The sequence below is a fragment of the Neolamprologus multifasciatus genome, chromosome 10 (assembly GCF_963576455.1).
Source record: "Neolamprologus multifasciatus chromosome 10, fNeoMul1.2, whole genome shotgun sequence".
In the NCBI taxonomy this organism is placed as follows: Eukaryota; Metazoa; Chordata; class Actinopteri; order Cichliformes; family Cichlidae; genus Neolamprologus; species Neolamprologus multifasciatus.
Genome location: NC_140448.1, coordinates 4,508,495 through 4,528,573, shown reverse-complemented (window position 1 = coordinate 4,528,573; position 20,079 = coordinate 4,508,495). Strand labels below are relative to the sequence as shown.

Below are 20,079 nucleotides of genomic sequence, written 5' to 3'. Positions count from 1 at the left end.
AAACAAAACAAACCTCAAAGAAAAATGAATTCAACCTTTGGGCCACAGTCACAATGAGAGTGGAATATTTGCTCGAAATAAACAGCAGCCACATCTGTTTTCAATATATCAGTATATATGACAAACAAAGTCCTTTCCCAACAATATCCACTCGTGCATTTATTTTAAAAAACTGGACACTGAAACAAAGAAACACAAAAGCTGCGCGGCACTTCAGATGAACATCCACAAATCAGCTCCAAGTGGGACACTTAGTTTATCCCAAATGTTTTGAATCCATCCACTTTTTTCCTTTTTTTAAAACCGCTTATCAAACCAGCGTTGCAGTAGGAGGTGAGGAGGCGGGTACACCCGGGACAGGTTGCCAGTCCATTTTGTTTTGGATTTTTCTGTCATAAAGTCTCTGTCCTGTCTGTCAGAAATATGAAAACTGAGCACATCTGGCAAACACATCCGAAGACAGAGAAAATATAATTGTCCTCCTCGTTTCCTTTGCATAAACCGACTAATGAAAAATCATCCAAATCTCTTGCATAACCTCACCTTTGTCCCCATGTTTTCTATTATATCCACTCCCTCTCTGCTCCACATATAACAAGATTCCTTTCATGTGCTTATATGACATCATTCAACTCGCTGTGACAGCTGCCCGTTAAATTAGGATACAGACGAATCCTTCATGCAGGGTAATGAAACGCCTCGCACAGGCGATCGGCCTGATAACTTATCTGCAGCTGGTGTGTGTGTGTGTGCCAGGGAGTGTTGGTCAAGTTACTTGAAAAAAGTAATCAGTAACTAATCACTGATTACTTCCCCCAAAAAGTAATCCCGTTACTTTATTGGATACTTATTTTGAAAAGTAATTAATTACTTAGTTACTTAGTTACTTTTTAACAACACGATTTACAACCTGAATAGGTGATAAAGTGATAGATCTTTCAGCCCAATTCTACTTTTTCTGCATAATCATCATACAAAATGTAATCAAATGGAAAAGTCTCTTTTTAAAACTTGTTTTATTCGTTTTAATCTTTTAACTTTATGCATCAAGCAAAGATTAAATTATCTGCAACATTCTCTGACTGGAAGAAATTAGTTTAACATTTAAACCTATTTTCTGCACATTCCACCAAATAAAATAAAATATTTTGTGTGTTTACACTCAGTCTTTCAAATAGATGCAAGTAAAACACAGCAGAAAATAAATAAAATCAAAGACTAGCGGTCCTGTTGCTCTATTTTCACCTGTAAAGCAGGAGTGGGGTAGGCGGAGGGTTACCCTGGTGCAGGTGTGCAGCGGTCAGTGGAAGAATCCGCGAGTTTCTCTGTGAGTTTCCCATTACGTCGTAGCTACTCGGTGCTTGCTCAGAAGTTTAGGGTTTTTTTCGCTGTAAAAAGAAGTTTTCTTCCCACGCACAACGGACACTAATGTTTTTGTCACTTTTTATGGAATCAAACTCAAAGTAAGGTCAGTACTTCCACGCTTTAAAACGCTGCACGCTCATACTCTCTCTGCACTCGATATATGATCCATTGTTGATCTGCACACAGCTGTTGTCACGAACGTCGCACTCGCTTACGTCACTGTCATGAGACATTCTCGCAAAAAAATCACGGTTTTAGTAACGCAGTAACGCAGCGTTCCTACGGGAAAGTAACAGTAATCTAATTACCGTTTTTGCAATAGTAATCCCTTACTTTACGCGTTACTTGAAAAAAGTAATCAGATTACAGTAACGCGTTACTGCCCATCTCTGGTGCCTGGCAGCTGATCTGCTGGTTAGGTGAATGTCTTTCATTACTAGCTCTTTCAATCTGGCCTCAAACGTTGGGAGGTTTTATGTCGGCCGCTGGCTAAAATATCCTCAACCATACTCTCCACATACAGCCGGCCTCACACACACTTATCGTGCAAAACACACCTCAGAAAGCGCCATTAAAGTCATCTTTACATTTGTGATCCTGAATATTTTTCCATGAATCATATGCCGTGAATCAGCCAGACGCTGGGTAAACACGGCGGCGTTTCACTGATCTTCATGTGAATAAAGCTGCAACGCTCTCCTCTTTAACCCCTCTCAGTAATGTTAGCTGTTTCTTTCTCGGGGTTTGTTGACTCCTCGACTGAGGGCACAGCCCGCTCCGTCGGCCCCCCAGACAGATTTACCGTGATTACACAGACCAGTGTTTACTTTTCCCAGCATACTTAGCCGGCTGTTTCTTTTATTCATATTAATTCACTCTGGCTCGTTCCCTCTCCACGGCTCCCGTCGTCTGTCCTGTCTCTCGTAGCTTTTACTGAAGCTCTGCCACCAGATCAGAGCTGATTCATTATCTTTATGTTGAGATTATGAAAGTTTATAGTTTATCTGTTTCAGGGTTTTAAAATCCTGTTTAGTCTGAATATTACGGCAAATTTGTAGTTAAACCGAACAATATGACATGCCGTTTAGCTTTGGTCGTGTGGTTCTACTCTTACGGACGGTGTGTGACCCGTTTTTTACTTTATAGTAAAGTAAAAGTTCTTTGACTTAATGTGCCAGGCTCTTGAAGATTACTCGTTTACTATGTTTGTGTTAAATCATAGGCTCAATGTGACGCACTGTGATTCATAACAGAAAAATAATATGCGCTGGAGCCTTCTCCGGCTTCTTTCTGAATAAATCCAAAGAGTTAAAAGAAACAAAGTTACAAGAGAGAACTGATATTATAAAGTTACACAAATAAAACGTCTCCAAGTTAAACTAGGAGATGAACCAAAATAAATGAAAATAAATAACTGATTTTATTTATTTTGTTCACTCTACCTTTCTTATATTTCATGGTATATATGTGTGTTTTGATTAAACACATATGTTGGCCAGGATACTCGGAAAAGCAGTTTTTATCTTGGGCCCCGTTTTGCTGCTCAGATGACGCTTAAACACTTTTTTTTCTCTAAAACTCAAATAATAACAATAATAACCTATAATATCAACACTAATATACACAGAAAAGAAAACCGAAGCCAATTAGCACATGAACCTTTAAAAAGCCTATAAACTGACCTTTAAACAGCTCAATAATACAGGAATAAAAACATATTATATTTTTATTATTAACTCTTTAAGACCTACCATAGAACCAAGTCCGCCAGAGCTTATATTATATGTTTACATGCTGTTGTGCCATTTTTTGGAGCATTTCAAGTTGCTATACATCAATACAACCATTATAGCCCAAATTTTAATAATATGTCTGCATTAAGTGCATATTAATTACATAAATTGCAAAAAGGTGCAATAAGCTACAAATAAATTGAAAATCGTTTTTGCTTTTTTAACATATATTTCTAGTTAGAGAAATTTAAGAGGCTTATCCCTCAAAACTCTAAATACAAAAAAGTTGCACAAAATAGTTTCCCACCACAGGGAATTTATTTTAAGTGTCTTCATAGTTTTATTTTTGAAATACACTAATTTTTATACACTGCAGGAGAAACGAAAATAAATATTATTGTGCAAATTTGCAAAAAAAGCAGCATATGCATCAAAATAAACTATTTCCAGCAGTGCAATATGAGTCCTAAGCATCCCAGAAACCACACAGAAAGTCATAAAGTCAAAGATAACTTTTAAAAACACCAGTATAGGCTCATGAGGCCCTGATGGTAAAAAACTACATTTCCGCAAAATGACGTCACTTACGGTTTCAGGCAGGTCATGGTGGACATGCGATAGTTCGCGCTGATGGACGTGGGAAGTGTTATGAACAGCTGATCGGATCGGCAAAGCGTGTTTCTGGAATATTATGTTTTTGTTGCTGCAAGTGCTTTTATGCAGTTTTTGCAAAACTATATGTGGAAGGAAACTGTGACCGAGGACAAGCTGATGGCATAAGATGTAAGTACAACTCCTCTGGTTTCATATGCAAAAAAAAATATTGCGCTAGCTCACGTGGTTGCAGAGCTACCGGGATTTAAAAGTAGTTAAGCAAAACAGAGCGTGCCCACTCTGACCGGCTTTAAAGGGTTAATATTATTTCTGCAAAATCTTCAGTTGCATTCACGTAATGTTCTTCTGTGACTTCCTGCCGGTGTCACTGTCTGTTTCTCAGCTTCTCATATGGAAAAGAAATAGAAAAGACTTATAACAGACCTGCATCAGATGTGACCTACTTCATATAGTGAATCATGTCAGGCTTAATATGATTCACTCATGAAAGCGGCCACTTTCTCATTACTTTCATATATTGTTTTAGTAAGTATCCAAAACATACAAGTTTCATTTATATAATTTTTCAAGCGATCTTATATCTGTTTTCACTCTTGTATGTTTTTCATACAAGTTTCACACAAGACAGATACAAACTTTATCTTTATATGAATCTTTTCCATATGGGAGTAACTGGGTTGTTGTTATCTAGAAAGGCGCATGCTTCGCATGATCTGCTATCTCCCAGCAACATGCCTGAGGACACACACACACACACACAAAAATGGCCTTTAACAGCACAAACTGCTGGGTTCCTTTTAAAGGCTGGAGGCTGAGGGTGGGGGTGGGGTCCTCAAAAGTCCATTTACAGTACGGGTCAGTACATCTCAAAGCCTTTACCACTCCAGCCAAATTCTTTGTTTCCCCCCATTCACAGCTAGTTATCTGGACTGCAGGCTGCACAAAAGCCAATTGGCATTATATTGTCCGCACTGACATTAACCCCTGATATTTCCACTGCTCTCTGTTAGAGTCCCCTTTCCCTTCTCTATTACCAGGCAATTCCCACAGAGCGAGAGGTCAGACCAACCGTGGAGAGATACTTAGATACTCTGACAACAACAGAAAGAAAAGAAACATAAACTGCAGCAGTGATTAGTTCCGTTTTATCTTCGCCATCGTTTCGGACACAAAAGTCCTCAACGGGCCGGATGAAGGTGGGCCAGAATAAGCAGCCCATTCACGTCTTCAGCTCCGCCACATCTTTATGCAAACGGATGAAACAACTGAATAATACCTGATAACCGCGGGCTCACAATTGCCGCGACACACTGAGGCAACGTGAAATTTTTTTAGCATGTGTCTAAGTGAGATACTTCCATAGGGTTAGCGAAAGGTCAGCCGAATAGTTGCACGGCTTAACGATAACAATGGTTGTTCACGGGGTCAGTCGGCTGCTAGCTCCAGCCTTTCCACACGAAAGCAGGTCAGAGTAAAGGCCTATCTAATCTTTAGACGTGCGGTGCACATACTCTTATGTCAGTATTTCATAACTATGTGTTTTAGGAGAATTTCTCAACTTCATATAAACATTAAAGTCACTTTTACAAAACTGTTAAACATGACCTTTTTTTTAAATCGGGTTGCATCCTCTGCAGGAATGTCTCGTCCTCTGTGGGAACTTCACTCGGCAGGTGAAGCTTCACATTTCTGCAGCGTTGAGCTCGGTGACAGATGGCGGTGGGTGGACTCGCAACCTATTCTCTCTAAATGCCAGGCTGAGGAATGCCATTGACTGAAGGGTCCTCGGGGCTGTTGTGTGCAGATAGAGCAGACCCCCGCTCACCTGAGCAGAGCGCATCTTCCCTGCCCCCAACCAAAAGTTTGCAGAACCACCGCCTGTCACCGACTTTAGACCGTTCCTGCAGAACAGCAGCCTCTGATCAAACGTTTGTATGTGTGAGACTTCTTAAGTGTTTGTTGGTCAGTCACACCGTCAACATGCGTCATCTTTGGTTCTCTGCTGAAACACTAAAGAGGTTTGTGTTTCCAGGGCTCTTGGCTTTTGATCCAGAGTCACATTTCTCCTCATTACCTGAAATAGACGTGGCTAATCAACTCTTCTTAACCTACCAAAAATGAAGCTAAGTTAAGAGGACAGCTCTGAAAGTCCAGCGTCATAAAAGAACCACTAAAATCTGCTGATAACATTCCCTTCAGCCTCACTTTTCCAGAGTCTGCAGGGCTGTTTTGGCAGTTTCTCTGTGTATCCACAGGCTAGGGTCAAGTAGTGTTGCAGCTCGAGTGAGCGCGCTGCTCGGCGCTGCGACGTATCATGTGAGCGCCCAGCGTGGACTCGACGTCGTCCGTCGGCTATTTCTGTCAGTGTGAAATCATGAGAACCGCTTTATCCAACACAAGGCTGGTCAGAGGGTAACGTCTCTGCACAGCGCTGAGTCTGTTCCCTCTAACAGCGCGGCAGGCTGCCTATATGTTCAAACTGAATTAGATTAGTCTTTTTTAAAGGCGCCGTGTTTGCGCGTTGGAGGTCTGGGCCTCAGACAGATGAGTGTTTGACTGCTGAAGCTGTGGTAGGAGCGACAAAAATCCTTTTGCAATGGCCTTTGTGAGGAGGAGGAATGTCCAAACAAACAGTTTCCCAGGGTTTGGGTGATTCAGAGGGATCCCAATAGGCTGTTGAACTCTGCAACTCATTACTGACTGTGCTGATTTACAATCGCTGCACAATATGATTTGTGGTTAACTGGCATTTTATGACCTTTTGGAGTTGAAGTGAACACCTAAATTTGCTCAGCGTAAAACTAATTATCTAACGAGCCTTGAAAAAACAAATACAGTATCCAAGTAAAGATGATAGTGAAGATCATTTAATTATTTTATAAATACTTCTTTCTTTATTTCAGTATACAAAATAACAGTATGTACATCCACACAAAAGTGGTTTACAAAAATCCATGAGTTCAGCTCATATGCTCTGAAAAATAGAATATATTTTTGAATTGCCTGCATGTCAGACAAAAACGAGATAATGCACCATTTCAGAAAGTCCCCTCAATCCACAGGGATGCATCCATGTCACGATCCACACGGGATACATGCTGCGAGTCCAAAACATCAACTGCAGATGTGATCCGTGAATGAAAAATGCTCAAGTTCCCTTTATGTTGCTTTTCTTCCTCTATTGTCCATTGCTGAAGAGGAAAAAAGTTGGAAAAGTACCTAAAAAAAAGGATGGATCCACGGGAACCCTTTGATTTCTGTGGATTAAAGCCAAACGTAAGCCTTTGTCTAGTCGGGAGAGAAGGCGACGCTCTCTCCTCCAGCATCGAATCCAATATTGTTTCTTTTTATTAGAGATAGAATGAAATAGACCCAGCAGCCCTGTTTGGGGGATTTATAACCATTAATAAGAGAAAGAAATTACCCAGGAGGACGGCGGTCTTCGCATGAACTGCCTGGCACTGTCTCCACACTCCAGGTTTGTGAAGCGCAAAAGCTCAGAAGTCCAGTTGGTAGTTCGGAGATTTTGGTGGGAAACAAAAATGACACTGACACAAGAAGGGTCAGTCTCGCTGAGAGACGCATGCTAAAGCGTAAGACAGAAGTAAGCCTTCTCTGTATTTTAGTGCTTTGGTTAATCGGAAGCCTCGGCCGGCTGGCTGCAGGTCGGGCCGGCGGACTCATTTGCAGACGTATCTCTCCACGCTGCGCTCGCACATCTTGCAGGTTACGTAGCAGCACCAGTGATACTTGCAGTGGCAACGCTCCACCAGCTTCTCTGTGTACGCGTTGTAGCCACGGCCGCAGCACATCAGGTCACAGCTGTCACTGCCTGACGAGGTTTTGTTGCACTGCCTGACAGACATGAAAAACATGCAGTTAGACTCTGACTGTAATTTTCCGTTGCAATAGCTGATTTCTGTAGCCGAGGCGAGGACAAAGGAGCGAGCGATCAGCCGTGAAAGCTAAAATATTTCCAGTTCCTGCCCGAGACAATTAAGCTAACAGCTCCATTCTCAAACGTTTTGCACAATCTCGCAGCCTGTCGAGAGTCAACAATAGTCCTTTAAAATGGTTTGACCGAACTCTGCGCTTTAACCTTTGCGCTCTCCTTCTCCCAAACATTTTTTCTTCCATTTTTTCTTTTTGTTTCCTCGTCTTTGGCCAGTGCATGCTCCGGAGCCTCTCGTTTAGAAGCCCGGGGCATCTTTTAGAATGAGCAGAGAATAGCCCCGCCATAAATCACACCGAGTACACAGGCCTGCCCTCCCTCTCTTTATCTGGCCCTCTTCACATTATTGCTTTGTTTTATGATGGCAAAGTGTTAATGACCAGCAGGGTGAGAGAGTTACTGAGCTAATGGCTGCTGCGCTGCGAGCGAAACAAGGGGAGGAAGAGGGACGAGAGTCATTGAGAATGCAAGACAGGTTTATGACATCGGTGGGAGCTGCCACCCCGGACACTTATGTTTTGTCAGAAGTATCTTCTGTGGCTTCACATCTGCTGGTTTAAAGTCATTTGAGACAAAAGCCCCGCCTCTTTCTGGGGACGTGACTCTCTTTTGCACCGGCGATCACGCTTTATCCATTACAGAGTGCGGCTCACATTTACTTTGCCTGTCCCAGATTGTCTCAGAGAAAAACTGGCAAACTGCTGCTTTAGTCCAAAGACATGCATGTCAGGTGACTGGAAATTGGCCCTAGATGTAAGTAAAGTCTATAAAATAAAGAATGCAAGTAAATGTGGCTTGTAGTGCAAAGCATGAGGGTCACAAAGACTAGAAAAGAGCCTTTAAATGCTCTTTCATTACATATACCTGACCACAGAGCAGCCATGAGGACAAAAACGCTTAAAGTCAAGCAGCTAAAACGATAAAGAACAAAACAGCTCCTCGACTATGAAGCAGGAAAAATCTGTCTACATACTAACAGAAATAATTAATAGCCACACAGGAACGCTTAACAGTTAGCATCAGATCATTTAAATTAATAACAACAGCAAAACAGCTGTCGGGTGACTTTGCAGGAGCGCTAATGCTGCAGACTGTGAGGCTGCTGCAGTTGTCAGCCTGCCAGAGGATGCAGCAAGCACAGTGAGTGTCCTTGACATGAAGCATGTCCATGTTTATCTGTACAGTGACATCAGGCTGAAGGACGCATGATTTGCTAGTCACATGCTGCATGTGCACACGTGTGGTGGTCTTATTTACTAGGGGTGCAACGATACACAAAATTCACGGCTCGGTTCGATACTTTGGTGTCACGGTTCGATATTTTTTCGATACAAAAAAAATGTTCATGCTTTTTTAATTTGTCATTTATTAAAATTATAAATATATATTTTAACTCAAAAGTACAGTTTTTAAATTTAATGTTGCTGAAACAACAAAGTAATAAAAATAAATCTATCTGATGGAGGAATCACTCATCTTTGGAAAAGAGAGTTTATTACAGAGAAATGTCTCTTTCCACAATAAAAGCTATACTATACGCTTCTTCTGGGCTATATTCTCAGCAGCATATTAAACATATCAGGTCCCCATAAGGAGAATCATGTGCTAACGGCTGTCTAAATGACTCGGGTAAAGTTTGTAGCATGCGTGCTTGTTGTTTTTGTCTGCTTCCACTTGTCTTTGCACTAGGATGATGTCGGAGTAAATGTGCAGTCATATTTGTTGTGTTCCCACTAGTGCCGTCAGCGTTAATCTGAAATAACGTTAACGCCACAACACAGCAAATCTCCGTTAACGAGCTACCGGATTGTCCCTTGCCTGGGGCTGGACGGCCAACAGTTAACGAGCTAACTGCGCTAACAAGCTAACTGCGCTAACGAGCTAACTGCGCTAACGAGCTAACTGCGCTAACGCATTAGTTCCCACCAATGTAATTTAGCATTGCGTGGCACATCCAACATACTGTTTTACTTTAGTCCATGACGCGCTTACCTTCAGGGTCATACGTCACATGAAAACCAAAATAGTTCCAAACGCCAGATCTGAATGAGGGTGGGGGAGGTTCAATTTGCCATGTTGCAACGAGCTTAGCTTCTGTCTGCTAGCTTGCCCTGCGCTCAGTGAATCTGCGTTCGACTACTCCGCCTAGGCTGCACTGTCGAGCACAGATCCACTTAGCGCTCAACACAGACAGCATCGTCAGAAGGAAAGTTGATAAAATAAATTTAAAATTTTGTATTGTTCATACATATGCGTACCGAACCGAAAGCACCGTATCTAACGGTTCAATATTGATCCGAGTATCGTTGCACCCCTTTTATTTATATATTTATATCTTCCATAGCTCATACAGCCAGGATTGTATTCTGGTATAATGGAAGTATTGCAGTCCACAAAACTACACGTGCTCCTGTAAACCAGTGCGCATCTCGTCTCACATGCCATAAAAGAGAGGCATGGCACTCCTGAAATCCCGAAATCTGCTGGAGAATTGTGCAACAACAAACATTTTAAAACCTTAAAACAAAAAAAGTCTTTTTGAGAGGTTTTTATAAGCATTCAATGGTCATTGTTCTTTTATCAGTTTAGTTTAAACGACACTTCTGAAAGGACTTGAAGTGAATCTGTGTAAGATCAGGTCGTTACAGCAGGAACTTTATCCTCCTGTACTGTAATTCACAAAGAAATAATGGACCTGAACGGTCTCCAGCAACATACATCAGAGAAATTAAATAAACTTATGTGTGTCTTATTTATCTAGTACCTCTTAGCCCAACCTCTCCCTTTAACTTCTAACAAAGGAGCACCCTCCCCTGTCAAATACTGAAGGTGAGCAGCCAAAGTAAGTCTTTATCTGTGTGGCGCAGTGACAGATTTCCCTGTTTGTGTGGCCCTCTCAAATCAATATCAGCTATAGTGCCCTCGGCCCTAAGAATAACCACATTCGTATTCATTTCAGATAGCGGGACAAGGACTCCGGTCACAGTGGGCCTTTCAGTGGCACATGCTCAGACACACCACAGACGAGGCTCTCTCAGGGGCAGGTTGTTATCAGCCGGCCTGTAAATCAAACACTGCCACCGAGCAGGACAGCACTTGAGTCAACATCCTGGATGAGCGGACATTCAGAGCTGATCATTTCCTCTTTGTCAGCTACATAGCTGTGGTGTTCATTTGACTCATGCTCGGAGAGCTATAATAACCACACACATGTACGCACAAACTGGTGCATCGTGGCTGTCTTACCTGCCCTGCGTTCCAACAGAGCCCTGTTTTTCATTCTTGGAGCAGAAGTCCGGAGAGCTCTGCAGGTACACGAGCTCATTGTCCCTCACCGGCCTGATGTCAATGTCTTTGGGCACCAGCTGCTTACGTGTCCCCATGGGCCGGTGAACCACTTTGGTGGCAGACAGGTACTTGGTCTTAAGGTCCATGGCGATATCCCTGAGGTCTTGCAGTCCTTTCCAGCAGGTCCTTATAGAGCAGGATCCAGACACACCGTGGCACTTACACTTCATCACCACTGACTCTCTCAGTACCTGACGTGAAGATGGAGGAAGTTAAACTACGACAGAACAGGAAAATATGGAAACGAGTGCATTTTCTTCACTCTTCTACTATGTACCTGTCTGCCAACTTCACTGTTGTGTAGGTGCATCAGTTTGTTGGCATGGGAGCTGGAGCGCTTCATCTTCATGGGAGCATCAGAGAATTTGGAGCCCATAATCAAACCGTAGTGCAGGTTGTCACCGCAGCCGCCCCAGCGATAGCCAGGCTCCGGAATCTCAGCCGGGACGGGACCGCACGAGCAAAGCCGCAGATCTCCAGTGGTGCACGCCCGCGCTATGGTGTGGCTGATGGTGGCCGCAGACAGGGCGTAGACGAACGCAGCCTCCCTGGTTCCTGATGGAAACAGAAACAGCGAAGGTGAAAAAGCAAAAGATGCCACGTGAAATAGCAGAGCTGACATTCAAAGCAGTTCAAAAGACAACTTTTGCTCTCAAATCAAGTGTTTGGAAATCAGTAACCCAGTGATTACACTCCCTATCATCGTCACCAGGCTAAAGACTAGTGCCTCTTCTTCTCCAAGAGTTTACAAACAAGAAAAATGAAAGTAATACAACTTAGCGATACTATAATCAAAGAAGTAACCACGAGGTTTTAGGCTTTCCTTTTAGTAAAGCTAATAGGACATAATGGGTCAGGTGACCCTGACCCATTATTTCGTTATTCTGCTATAAAGCTCAGGCTGGTGGGATTCCCACGAGTTTCTAAGCCTTTACTGCTTGTTAACTTTCCTCTCTGTGTTTTGCCGTTTTCTTCTTGTCCTATTTTTTGCCATCTCTTGTAAATAACCCAGAGATAGCTGCTCCTTCCTCACCATATCCCAACAAACTAAATGTGGAGCGCAGAGTATACTTATGTAGAGCAATGTGTCACCAAATCTAAGGGTGAGTCTGAAATTGTGAGCTTCACGTGTACTGTGTCGTGCTGTCCTTCTGTGAAATTCAAAATAACTGAAAAAAGTAATAAATAAAACCAGAGAATCGCCATCCACCATCTTCCCCTCATCTCAGTAGTTTTTGTTATAGCTGGATTTAATTTTCTTTGTGGTAGTGGCCATCGCATTTATGCAGAAATCTGCATACATTCGGACTTTGTGGTGACTTATTTTCTTTTGCGCATAGCCAATGAAGATGTGGAGTCTTCTCTCATTATGTGGGACCTCACAAGAAAACGTACCTTAAAGTCTATTTACACAGACGTATAACGCTCAAATTTTCCGTATAATTGTTGCAAGATTATATATGTAAAATGATTATTTTAAACAAGACAAAAGAAAAAGTTTTCTTCTGCATGGCCACCACTACAGTCTGTGTTCAAGCTCTCTTTCTCTCTGTCTCAAACATCGGTGGTCATGCTCTAACGCAGAGTGAGCGCTGATGTGATTGGTGGTGATGTGCACACATGGGAAGCACACATGCTATAGGATGGGGGGCAACTGCAAATAAGGGGAAGAAATCACGTATGAGCGTGGGCTGTTAGATCAAACACAGAGATGAGCCATTTCCTGTTCATTTGGCCATGGCTACCCCTCTCGCCCCATCCAATCCCATCCACACCTGTTGCTGGTTCAAAAATACTTTTAGCAAAATAAAACAGCAAAGTCACACTGTAAGCAATTTTTCTTTTAGGAGATTTCAGAAATAGCGACATAATTTATATATCGCTGAACGTGCAGCTCTGCAGGAACACGTGCTGGCAGCAAAAGAAAGTCTTTAAACTAGAAATTGTTTACAAAAGGCCAAAATCTGTTTCAGAAGTTTTTTTTAGACAGGAACCACATGTGCAGCAGACGTGTGTACACCTCCCCCGAGCCCGGACGCTTCCTCCTGTTAAAAAGGGAGTTTTTCCTTCCCACTGTCGCCAACAGTGTTGGTCAAGTTACTTGAAAAAAGTAATCGAATTACAGTAACGCGTTACTGCCCATCTCTGGTCACCAAGTGCTTGTTCATATGGTCTGATTGTTGGGGTTTCTCTGTATTATCGTGGGGTCTTTACCTTATAACAGAGCAGCTTGAGGCAGCTGCTGTTGTGATTTGACTCTCTGTAAATCAAACTGTAGAATCGTGGGCATAAAACACGAGGAGCATGTTTTTCAAAGCAACAGCTTCTGCCCTGTTCTTCTGTTCGGTTTATAAAGCGTACCTCGGTCGAGGTCTGGTCGGTACTTCGGGGCATCGATGGGTACGTCAATGGAGGAGCAGTTCCAGCGCATGTCGGCGAACGTCTTCTGACACGTCTTCTTGACTTCTCGAGCAGCTTGGATGATGGTCTGCATGAGTTCCAGGTTGCTGCGACACAGCTGAGCTTGGGAGGACACCATGCCGGGCAGTTGCTTACAGTGCTGCGTCTGGTTGATGTGTAACGATGCGGGAGTATGAGACAGCGCTCTGCGTGGAGTGGAAAGAAGAAACAAAAGCTTTTGTGTCAGCATACATTATTCTTTTCATTGCCATGGTGACGGCAACAAAGGCTTGTTTTATGACTTGTTAAATTATCACGTTTGTGGAAATGCAGGCACGCCGTGAGTTTTATTTGGAACGGTGTGTAAGCAATTTGAATTCCCTGCGCAGGCACAACTCAAGCCCACAGTGAGACACGTTGGCTGTTAACAAACAATTGGAAAGCTGCAGCAGATAACGCTTCGGGCAGGGAAACATTTTTGGCATGCGCTGCAGCAGAAAACCATCTTATCACAGTGAGAATTCCAGAGGAAAGTCAGCTGCAGATTCATAAAATACATGTGACACGTTCTTGGTCTTTGGTTAAAGTGGACGAGAGGCCTCGAGGATGTGCCAAAAAATCTAGAAGCCAGAGAGAAAATTGTAGATCCCCTTATCGTCTGAGTGTTTCTGCAGGAAGCATTGCCCTCTGTGGCCTCGGTTTGACATAAATCACTATTAAAGTTACTGGGAATGAATGTGACAGAGGAAGCACAGGTGGAGCAGGTTAGATCTGTGGGATCTGTCCTTTTGCACACTGCTGATTGGTTTGTGAGAACCGAGCAGGGCAGCCTGGCCTGTTTTGCATTAGGAGGCCGAGGAGCCGCCGGTCTGTGCCCCATGAAAAGCTGTGACTCCACTGGGCTCGCAGTAACCCGGTGTTGTGCCAAAAAGTGATCGTCTGCCAAAAACTGATTTCCGGTATTTGCCAAAAACTGATCGCTCGTATTTAAACTGCTATAAGTAACTTGTTGGGCTATAATATGTGAAACGTATGTCAAATGCATCCCTCATGGATGATATAAAGTTATCTTGAGCCACAAACAACATTCGTGTAACAAGGTAGAAGCCGCTATCAGTTTTTGGCAGCGACGTTTATATAACCTTTATTTATGCAGTTAAAAAAAAATCTCATTAACATTAAAAATGTCTTTTGTAAGAGTAAGTTGGCCAAGAGGAAATATTACAATAGTTCAGTAAAAATATTTAAAGTGGGGATAAAGGAGCGGATTGGTTATAATGTAAGTACAATAACACAGAGTTATAAAGATACTTGAAACACAGATAATTTTTTAATTCTATATTTAACCCTGTTCACCAAGTCTATTTACCAGCATACGTAAAGATATTACACAGAAACATTGGCACCCACAGGTGTTTCCAGCCGCATCTGTTTTGCACCTCCGTCCGTTATGAAGACTGTGAGACTTCTCACTGGGATTTGGTGCCATCCCACCGCTCGTTGGCACATCTGCTCAAGCGCTCCCGCTATGAGCATCGCAACTTTTCATTCTGATAGGAATCACAGATATTTTTGCTACAGCTAAATGCAGACTTTGGTTTTCCCAGAAGGTCAGAGAAACAAGACAAACACCAAAAAAAAAAAAAAAAAAAGACGGAAAATGTTAACACACAAACCTTCCGGGGTTCGTAAGATTGACGAACATAAATAAAACCTGGATGTTTGCGGACTTGTTCGTTGGGAAGTTATTGTTTGCATGCACCAGAAAGTAGTTGCAATGGTCCTTTCTTTCAGCTTGCACGGCGTCTTTCTGCAGCGAGCTGTTTTTATGATTTGAGGAAAAAACCGGACTACGCGCAGAAAGCAGTGACATCACTGTCTGCGCCACCACGAGGCCTCGCCGGCCCGATTTTATTCCCCGCTCTCTGTTTGTATGCAGTGGATGGTCAATTAAAACTGAAATATTCAGGCAGTCTTTTATCTTTTTTCTTACTTAGGCCACATTACAATCAATAACACAAAATAGTTGCTGGCATAGTTTCATACGCTGGAGCACTCATCACCACACATGGACAGAGCCCCCCCCCCCCCCCCCCCCCCCCCCCCCCCCCACCACCACCGCCGCCGCCACCAGCAGAAACAGTGCAGGAATGCTGGGGCCCATTTCAAAGCTGCCATGAGCCCTCCCCTCTATGAAACACGCAGCAAAGAGCAGTATGGTGTATCTTCGTGATGTCATCTGTTTTGACGCTCCTTGAAAGCAAAGCGTTGTGTAAAAATGGCAAAACGACCCCAAACGACAGAATACTTACAGCCATTTGATGCCAGAGCAGACCTGAGACAGCATCAGAGCCGCGATCACACCAAGAGGCAGGACACGAGAGCTGCCCCTCATGGTTGGACAGTAGCTCCGGCTTACGCAGGACGCAAAACACAAAAGATTCGATGAACTTCTCGGCTCAGACTCAAAGGTCAGCGCTCGACGCCCCTTCTTCTAAACCCTGTGATAAATCACAAAGAAAACATCAGTGACTTAGAGCTGCCGTGATGCGCCAAGCTGAAGCATTTCCAGACTTTTTGTGAAGATGAAAACACTGCGTGTTTGAGTTTTGAAGCAATGATCATAAAAAGGGATGAGATGAGTTTTCTGACAGCAGTCTCACACACGCACCAAAGACAGACAAAATGGAAATGAGTGCGCTTCTTAAGAAAACAGTTTGGCATCAAGGCTAATGTGAGCACTCAAGGACAGGACAGAGAAAATCCATTCAGCTTAAATATGCAGATACACACACCGGAAACTAAAGAAGTTACAGTAAAACTTTAAAGTCAAAATTATTTCTTGCCTACTTTTTGTTATTTTGGAAAAACCTGGAAAAGACAGTTAATCATTGATACGAACCACAAAGCGCGCGATCACTCCTGATGGGATGTTTAGGGAGATTTTTTATAGCTTGAGGCAGAAGGAGAACCTTTAATTAAGCGCTCTGGAGAAAATAATATTTTTAGTTTTTCTATTTAAGATATATATATATATATATATATATATATATATATATATATATATATATATATATATATATATTATATATATATATATATATATATATATATATATATATATATATTATTTTGCTCTCTTCAGCTGTAAAAATTGCGGAAAAATCGCAACAATTTAAACTGGCATTAGGAGAACACCGGCGAGGGTCAAGGCAGAGATGGAGGGCCAGCGGACAGGGAGCGCGTCACAGGCGTTTATCTGCCCGCTGATTTGAAAGCTCTTTGAAGGCAGCTTAAAGTGAGCGCGTTATCGCCGCAGGTAATAAACGGCTGATAAACGGCGCTCTGTGAAGGGACAGCTCCGTTCCTCGCCGCTCACTGGCCCCTTCAAAATTACACATATTAATTAGCGGTGTGACTAATAACCTTTCAAACGCCAACTTTATGCTCTAAGATTTTTTTTTTTAAATCGAATAAAAAGAGTTTCCAGAACAGCGTCGGCCCTTGTTTGCAGTTTGGCGTCAAATGCGTAAATCCCTCTGTCCAGATTTACTTCTGCGGGCCCTCCTGGTTAAAGCGGTCTAAGGGGCAGCTCGTGTTTCTCTCTAAAAGATGACGGCTGATAACCTTTTTTTTACTCTCTCTCTTTCTCTCACACACACAAGCCTATCAGATGTGAGCCCCTCATCACGCCGAGATAGGCTAAGCGGGCCAGGGCGCATCGTGGATTATTTAGTCCTTCTTTTCCCCCCTCGAACGACTGTGGCCTCTAAAGCTTGGCTACTAACACTCATATTTTAATGTAATTAAATCTAATGTCATCTTATCATCAGTCTGTAACGCTGTTAGTCAAATCTCACGACGCGCGCTGATGTCGACGTTTTTATATTTTAAACACCAAATTTAAATTTTAATCTGTGCCAACAAACCAAAGTAACAGAGTTCAATAGTCTTCATATATTTTTAGTAAAAATTCCTCCTGCAGTTTTTTTCCCAGCAAAAACTCCCTTCCTCTGTTTCTATCCTAAACTTTTACGCACCGAGTTCTCAGACAGCCCGTGGGGCTTTTTCTGCAGCCAGACAAACTGAGGCTCACCTTTGCCGTCGATCTCGGCTTTCCCGTTCAATAAATCAACAGAAGCGGAGAAAAGTCCACTCCCAGTCTCGGTATCCTTTCAACAGAGCTGTCCGTGTCGCAGTCAGCCAGACGCTTTAGTAAAATCCAGCACGGGGTGGCAGAATAGCTCCGGGCAGGTACGCATGGTGTGCACCGCAGCCGTGTCGGTCAGTGAGTGCGAGCGGGACAGAGCAAGGTTGGGCTAGAGGAGAGTGAGTGAGTGAGTGAGCCTGAATGAGGGCAGACTCAGCTCTAAAGTACCCCTGCCCCACTTTGATCTCACTGCTGATGTCAGACCTGCATTAGCATAAGAAAGCAGTCCAGAGCCGAGCGCAGGGCTACTGGGAAATAATGAAATGTTGCTGGACTGAAAGTGCTCCGGAGCAGGGAGCTGGACTGACTTACAGCGTGTCACTGATGATGGATGGTCCACGCGCTGATCTTATTTTAAAAGCATTTACAGTGTCTCAGGCTTGTCATGCTCCCGCAACATCCCGGTATTCCTGAAGCTTTTTAAACACAGCCTGTGGCTGCTCATCAAGACCCGCGGAAATATTCTCACCTCAAATATTAGACTTCATATGAACGCATTGTTTGTAGATTCTTATTCTCACAATCATGCTCTGTTCTCATGTTTTAAAGTAATAAAGTCTTTAATTGTGACTTATTTATTATATTAAATGTAGTTAAAAATAGAAAGAAATTCAAAAACTGTCAAACTGGTGACAACATGTGGACACTTTTATTTTCTATACTTGTCTCATGTTTTGCATCAAAGTCAAGTCACCAACAATACAACAGGAGAATATGTCTGTTTGGTCCTTCTCTCTTTTTTGTGTTTGTATTAAATCTTGGAACTAATGGAATAAAGGAAACGTCCTAGCGGTGGACACGCCCTGACGTGAAATATAAATCTTCACTAAAACTTTTAAAATGGAACCAGTTCGAAAGGTAAACGATGCTCTGAATTCACAGCGACAGCTTTTATTTATTAAGAGTGGATCCCATAAAAATGTTACAATATATATACTATAATACAGTGTGACATGATATTGTGGTACTCACACACACACACACATGCACACAGACAGAAATGCGCTCCAGCTTATATTATTTGAGGAAAAAAAATCAAATAAAAACCTCCTAAAGTTACAGCGAATTTTCCCTCACTGGCTGATTTCCTTAAATCTTAACCACACTGAAAGTGATACGTCGCCGAGCCAGCTGTGGGAAAGTAATGTATAGTTTCCCTGAGAATCTCCTGCACCTCCAACGCCCAGACAAGAAGCCAGCACTGAGCTGTTGTCCAGGCCTTGACCTTGCAACTGGTGCAGCTAAGCACCAGCACTGGTGCACTGCAGAGAGCTGCAGGCCAGGTGCTGTCATGCTGTCCTCTGGAGCATTTACAGACCACGACGAGCCCTCTGCCTCTGATCTCTGCAAAAATCTGTTTGCCAAACAGATCAGGGGCATACAATAGCGTTGCATGTATGGATCTTTTTCACGGGACAAAGGTATGCGATCCTCGATGTGTTTTACATGGCAGTCAACTGTGAATGGGCACGGCGTCGGGGTGTGTGTGGGAGTTGTGGAGCTTCCAGCAGGACCGGGCCCGTCTACAGACATTTTACACACAGGCTCTCCATTCCTGAGTTTAAGATCAACACGCCGGCCCTTGATCTCCACATCTTGTCTTCCAAGCAACTCTGACTACAGAAGAGAGCCACTGGAGTTCATGATAGCGAAATAACTCATGTCATACACCAGCAGAGGAATGACAGATAATCTACATCTCAGATGAAAACCAGCTTTACGGAGATAGGGTTACACTTACATGCTCTCTTTTTTAACTGTCACTGTAATCAGCTTTAGACATGCTGGGATCACTGGTGAGCACCAGTGTCTGTGGAAATACCTTCTATAATTACAGTTTCCAAAACCGGCATTTGTATGGCGCTGTTGTTTAACCCAGTGGTTTGAGCCTGAGCTTGGAGTTTATTTTCAAATGAGCCAAGCAGCAAATGAGATAAATCCCCTCAGATTACAGCGAAATACTTCTAAAAACCAAAACATGTAAAATGTGTATAAATAGAAAGGGTCATTTATCAGCCGTGGAGAAATATTGTATGTGCAAATTGCACATCGCAGTTTTTGTTTTGCAAAACTTTCGCCGCAGTGTAAACGTTTGAGTTTTTTCTTTCTTGTTTTTGCTCTGTCGCGGAGTTGCACGACTCCGGCTGAATAAAGTATTAATGTCTGATGAAGAATGAGTCTCACAGGGCCATTGTGTCACGGATCTCAAGAGGATTGAGCCAATATCGTGAGTCCGGAGGCTCACCGTGGAATAAGGACACTCGACTTTCACCCAGGAGGATCAGGGACTGAATGGGTGCAGAGTTGCTATTATGCCCGGGGAAAATATTCCCATGCTGCTGCTGAGTTGCAGAACTAAACCTTCGACCAAGGGTGCAGTGCAAAAGAAAAAAGTTTCATGCTAAAATAAAGTGAATTAAATCAGGCGTTCTTAATGTTTCAAGATGATGTAAAAT

General features: G+C 42.9%; 1 protein-coding gene across 1 annotated transcript; it reads right to left on the bottom strand.

The window, feature by feature from the left end:
• Positions 1–3,454: 3,454 nt before the first annotated feature.
• Positions 3,455–18,145, bottom strand: wnt11 (wingless-type MMTV integration site family, member 11). The gene is made up of 6 exons (XM_085174896.1): positions 17,510–18,145; positions 15,726–15,914; positions 13,375–13,619; positions 11,291–11,568; positions 10,912–11,204; positions 3,455–7,568 (listed from the first exon to the last, which is right to left on the bottom strand). Exons 2-6 carry the CDS (start codon positions 15,806–15,808, stop codon positions 7,394–7,396), a joined length of 1,074 nt encoding a protein of 357 aa, XP_085031022.1. The 5' UTR covers positions 15,809–15,914; positions 17,510–18,145; the 3' UTR covers positions 3,455–7,393.
• Positions 18,146–20,079: the final 1,934 nt, after the last annotated feature.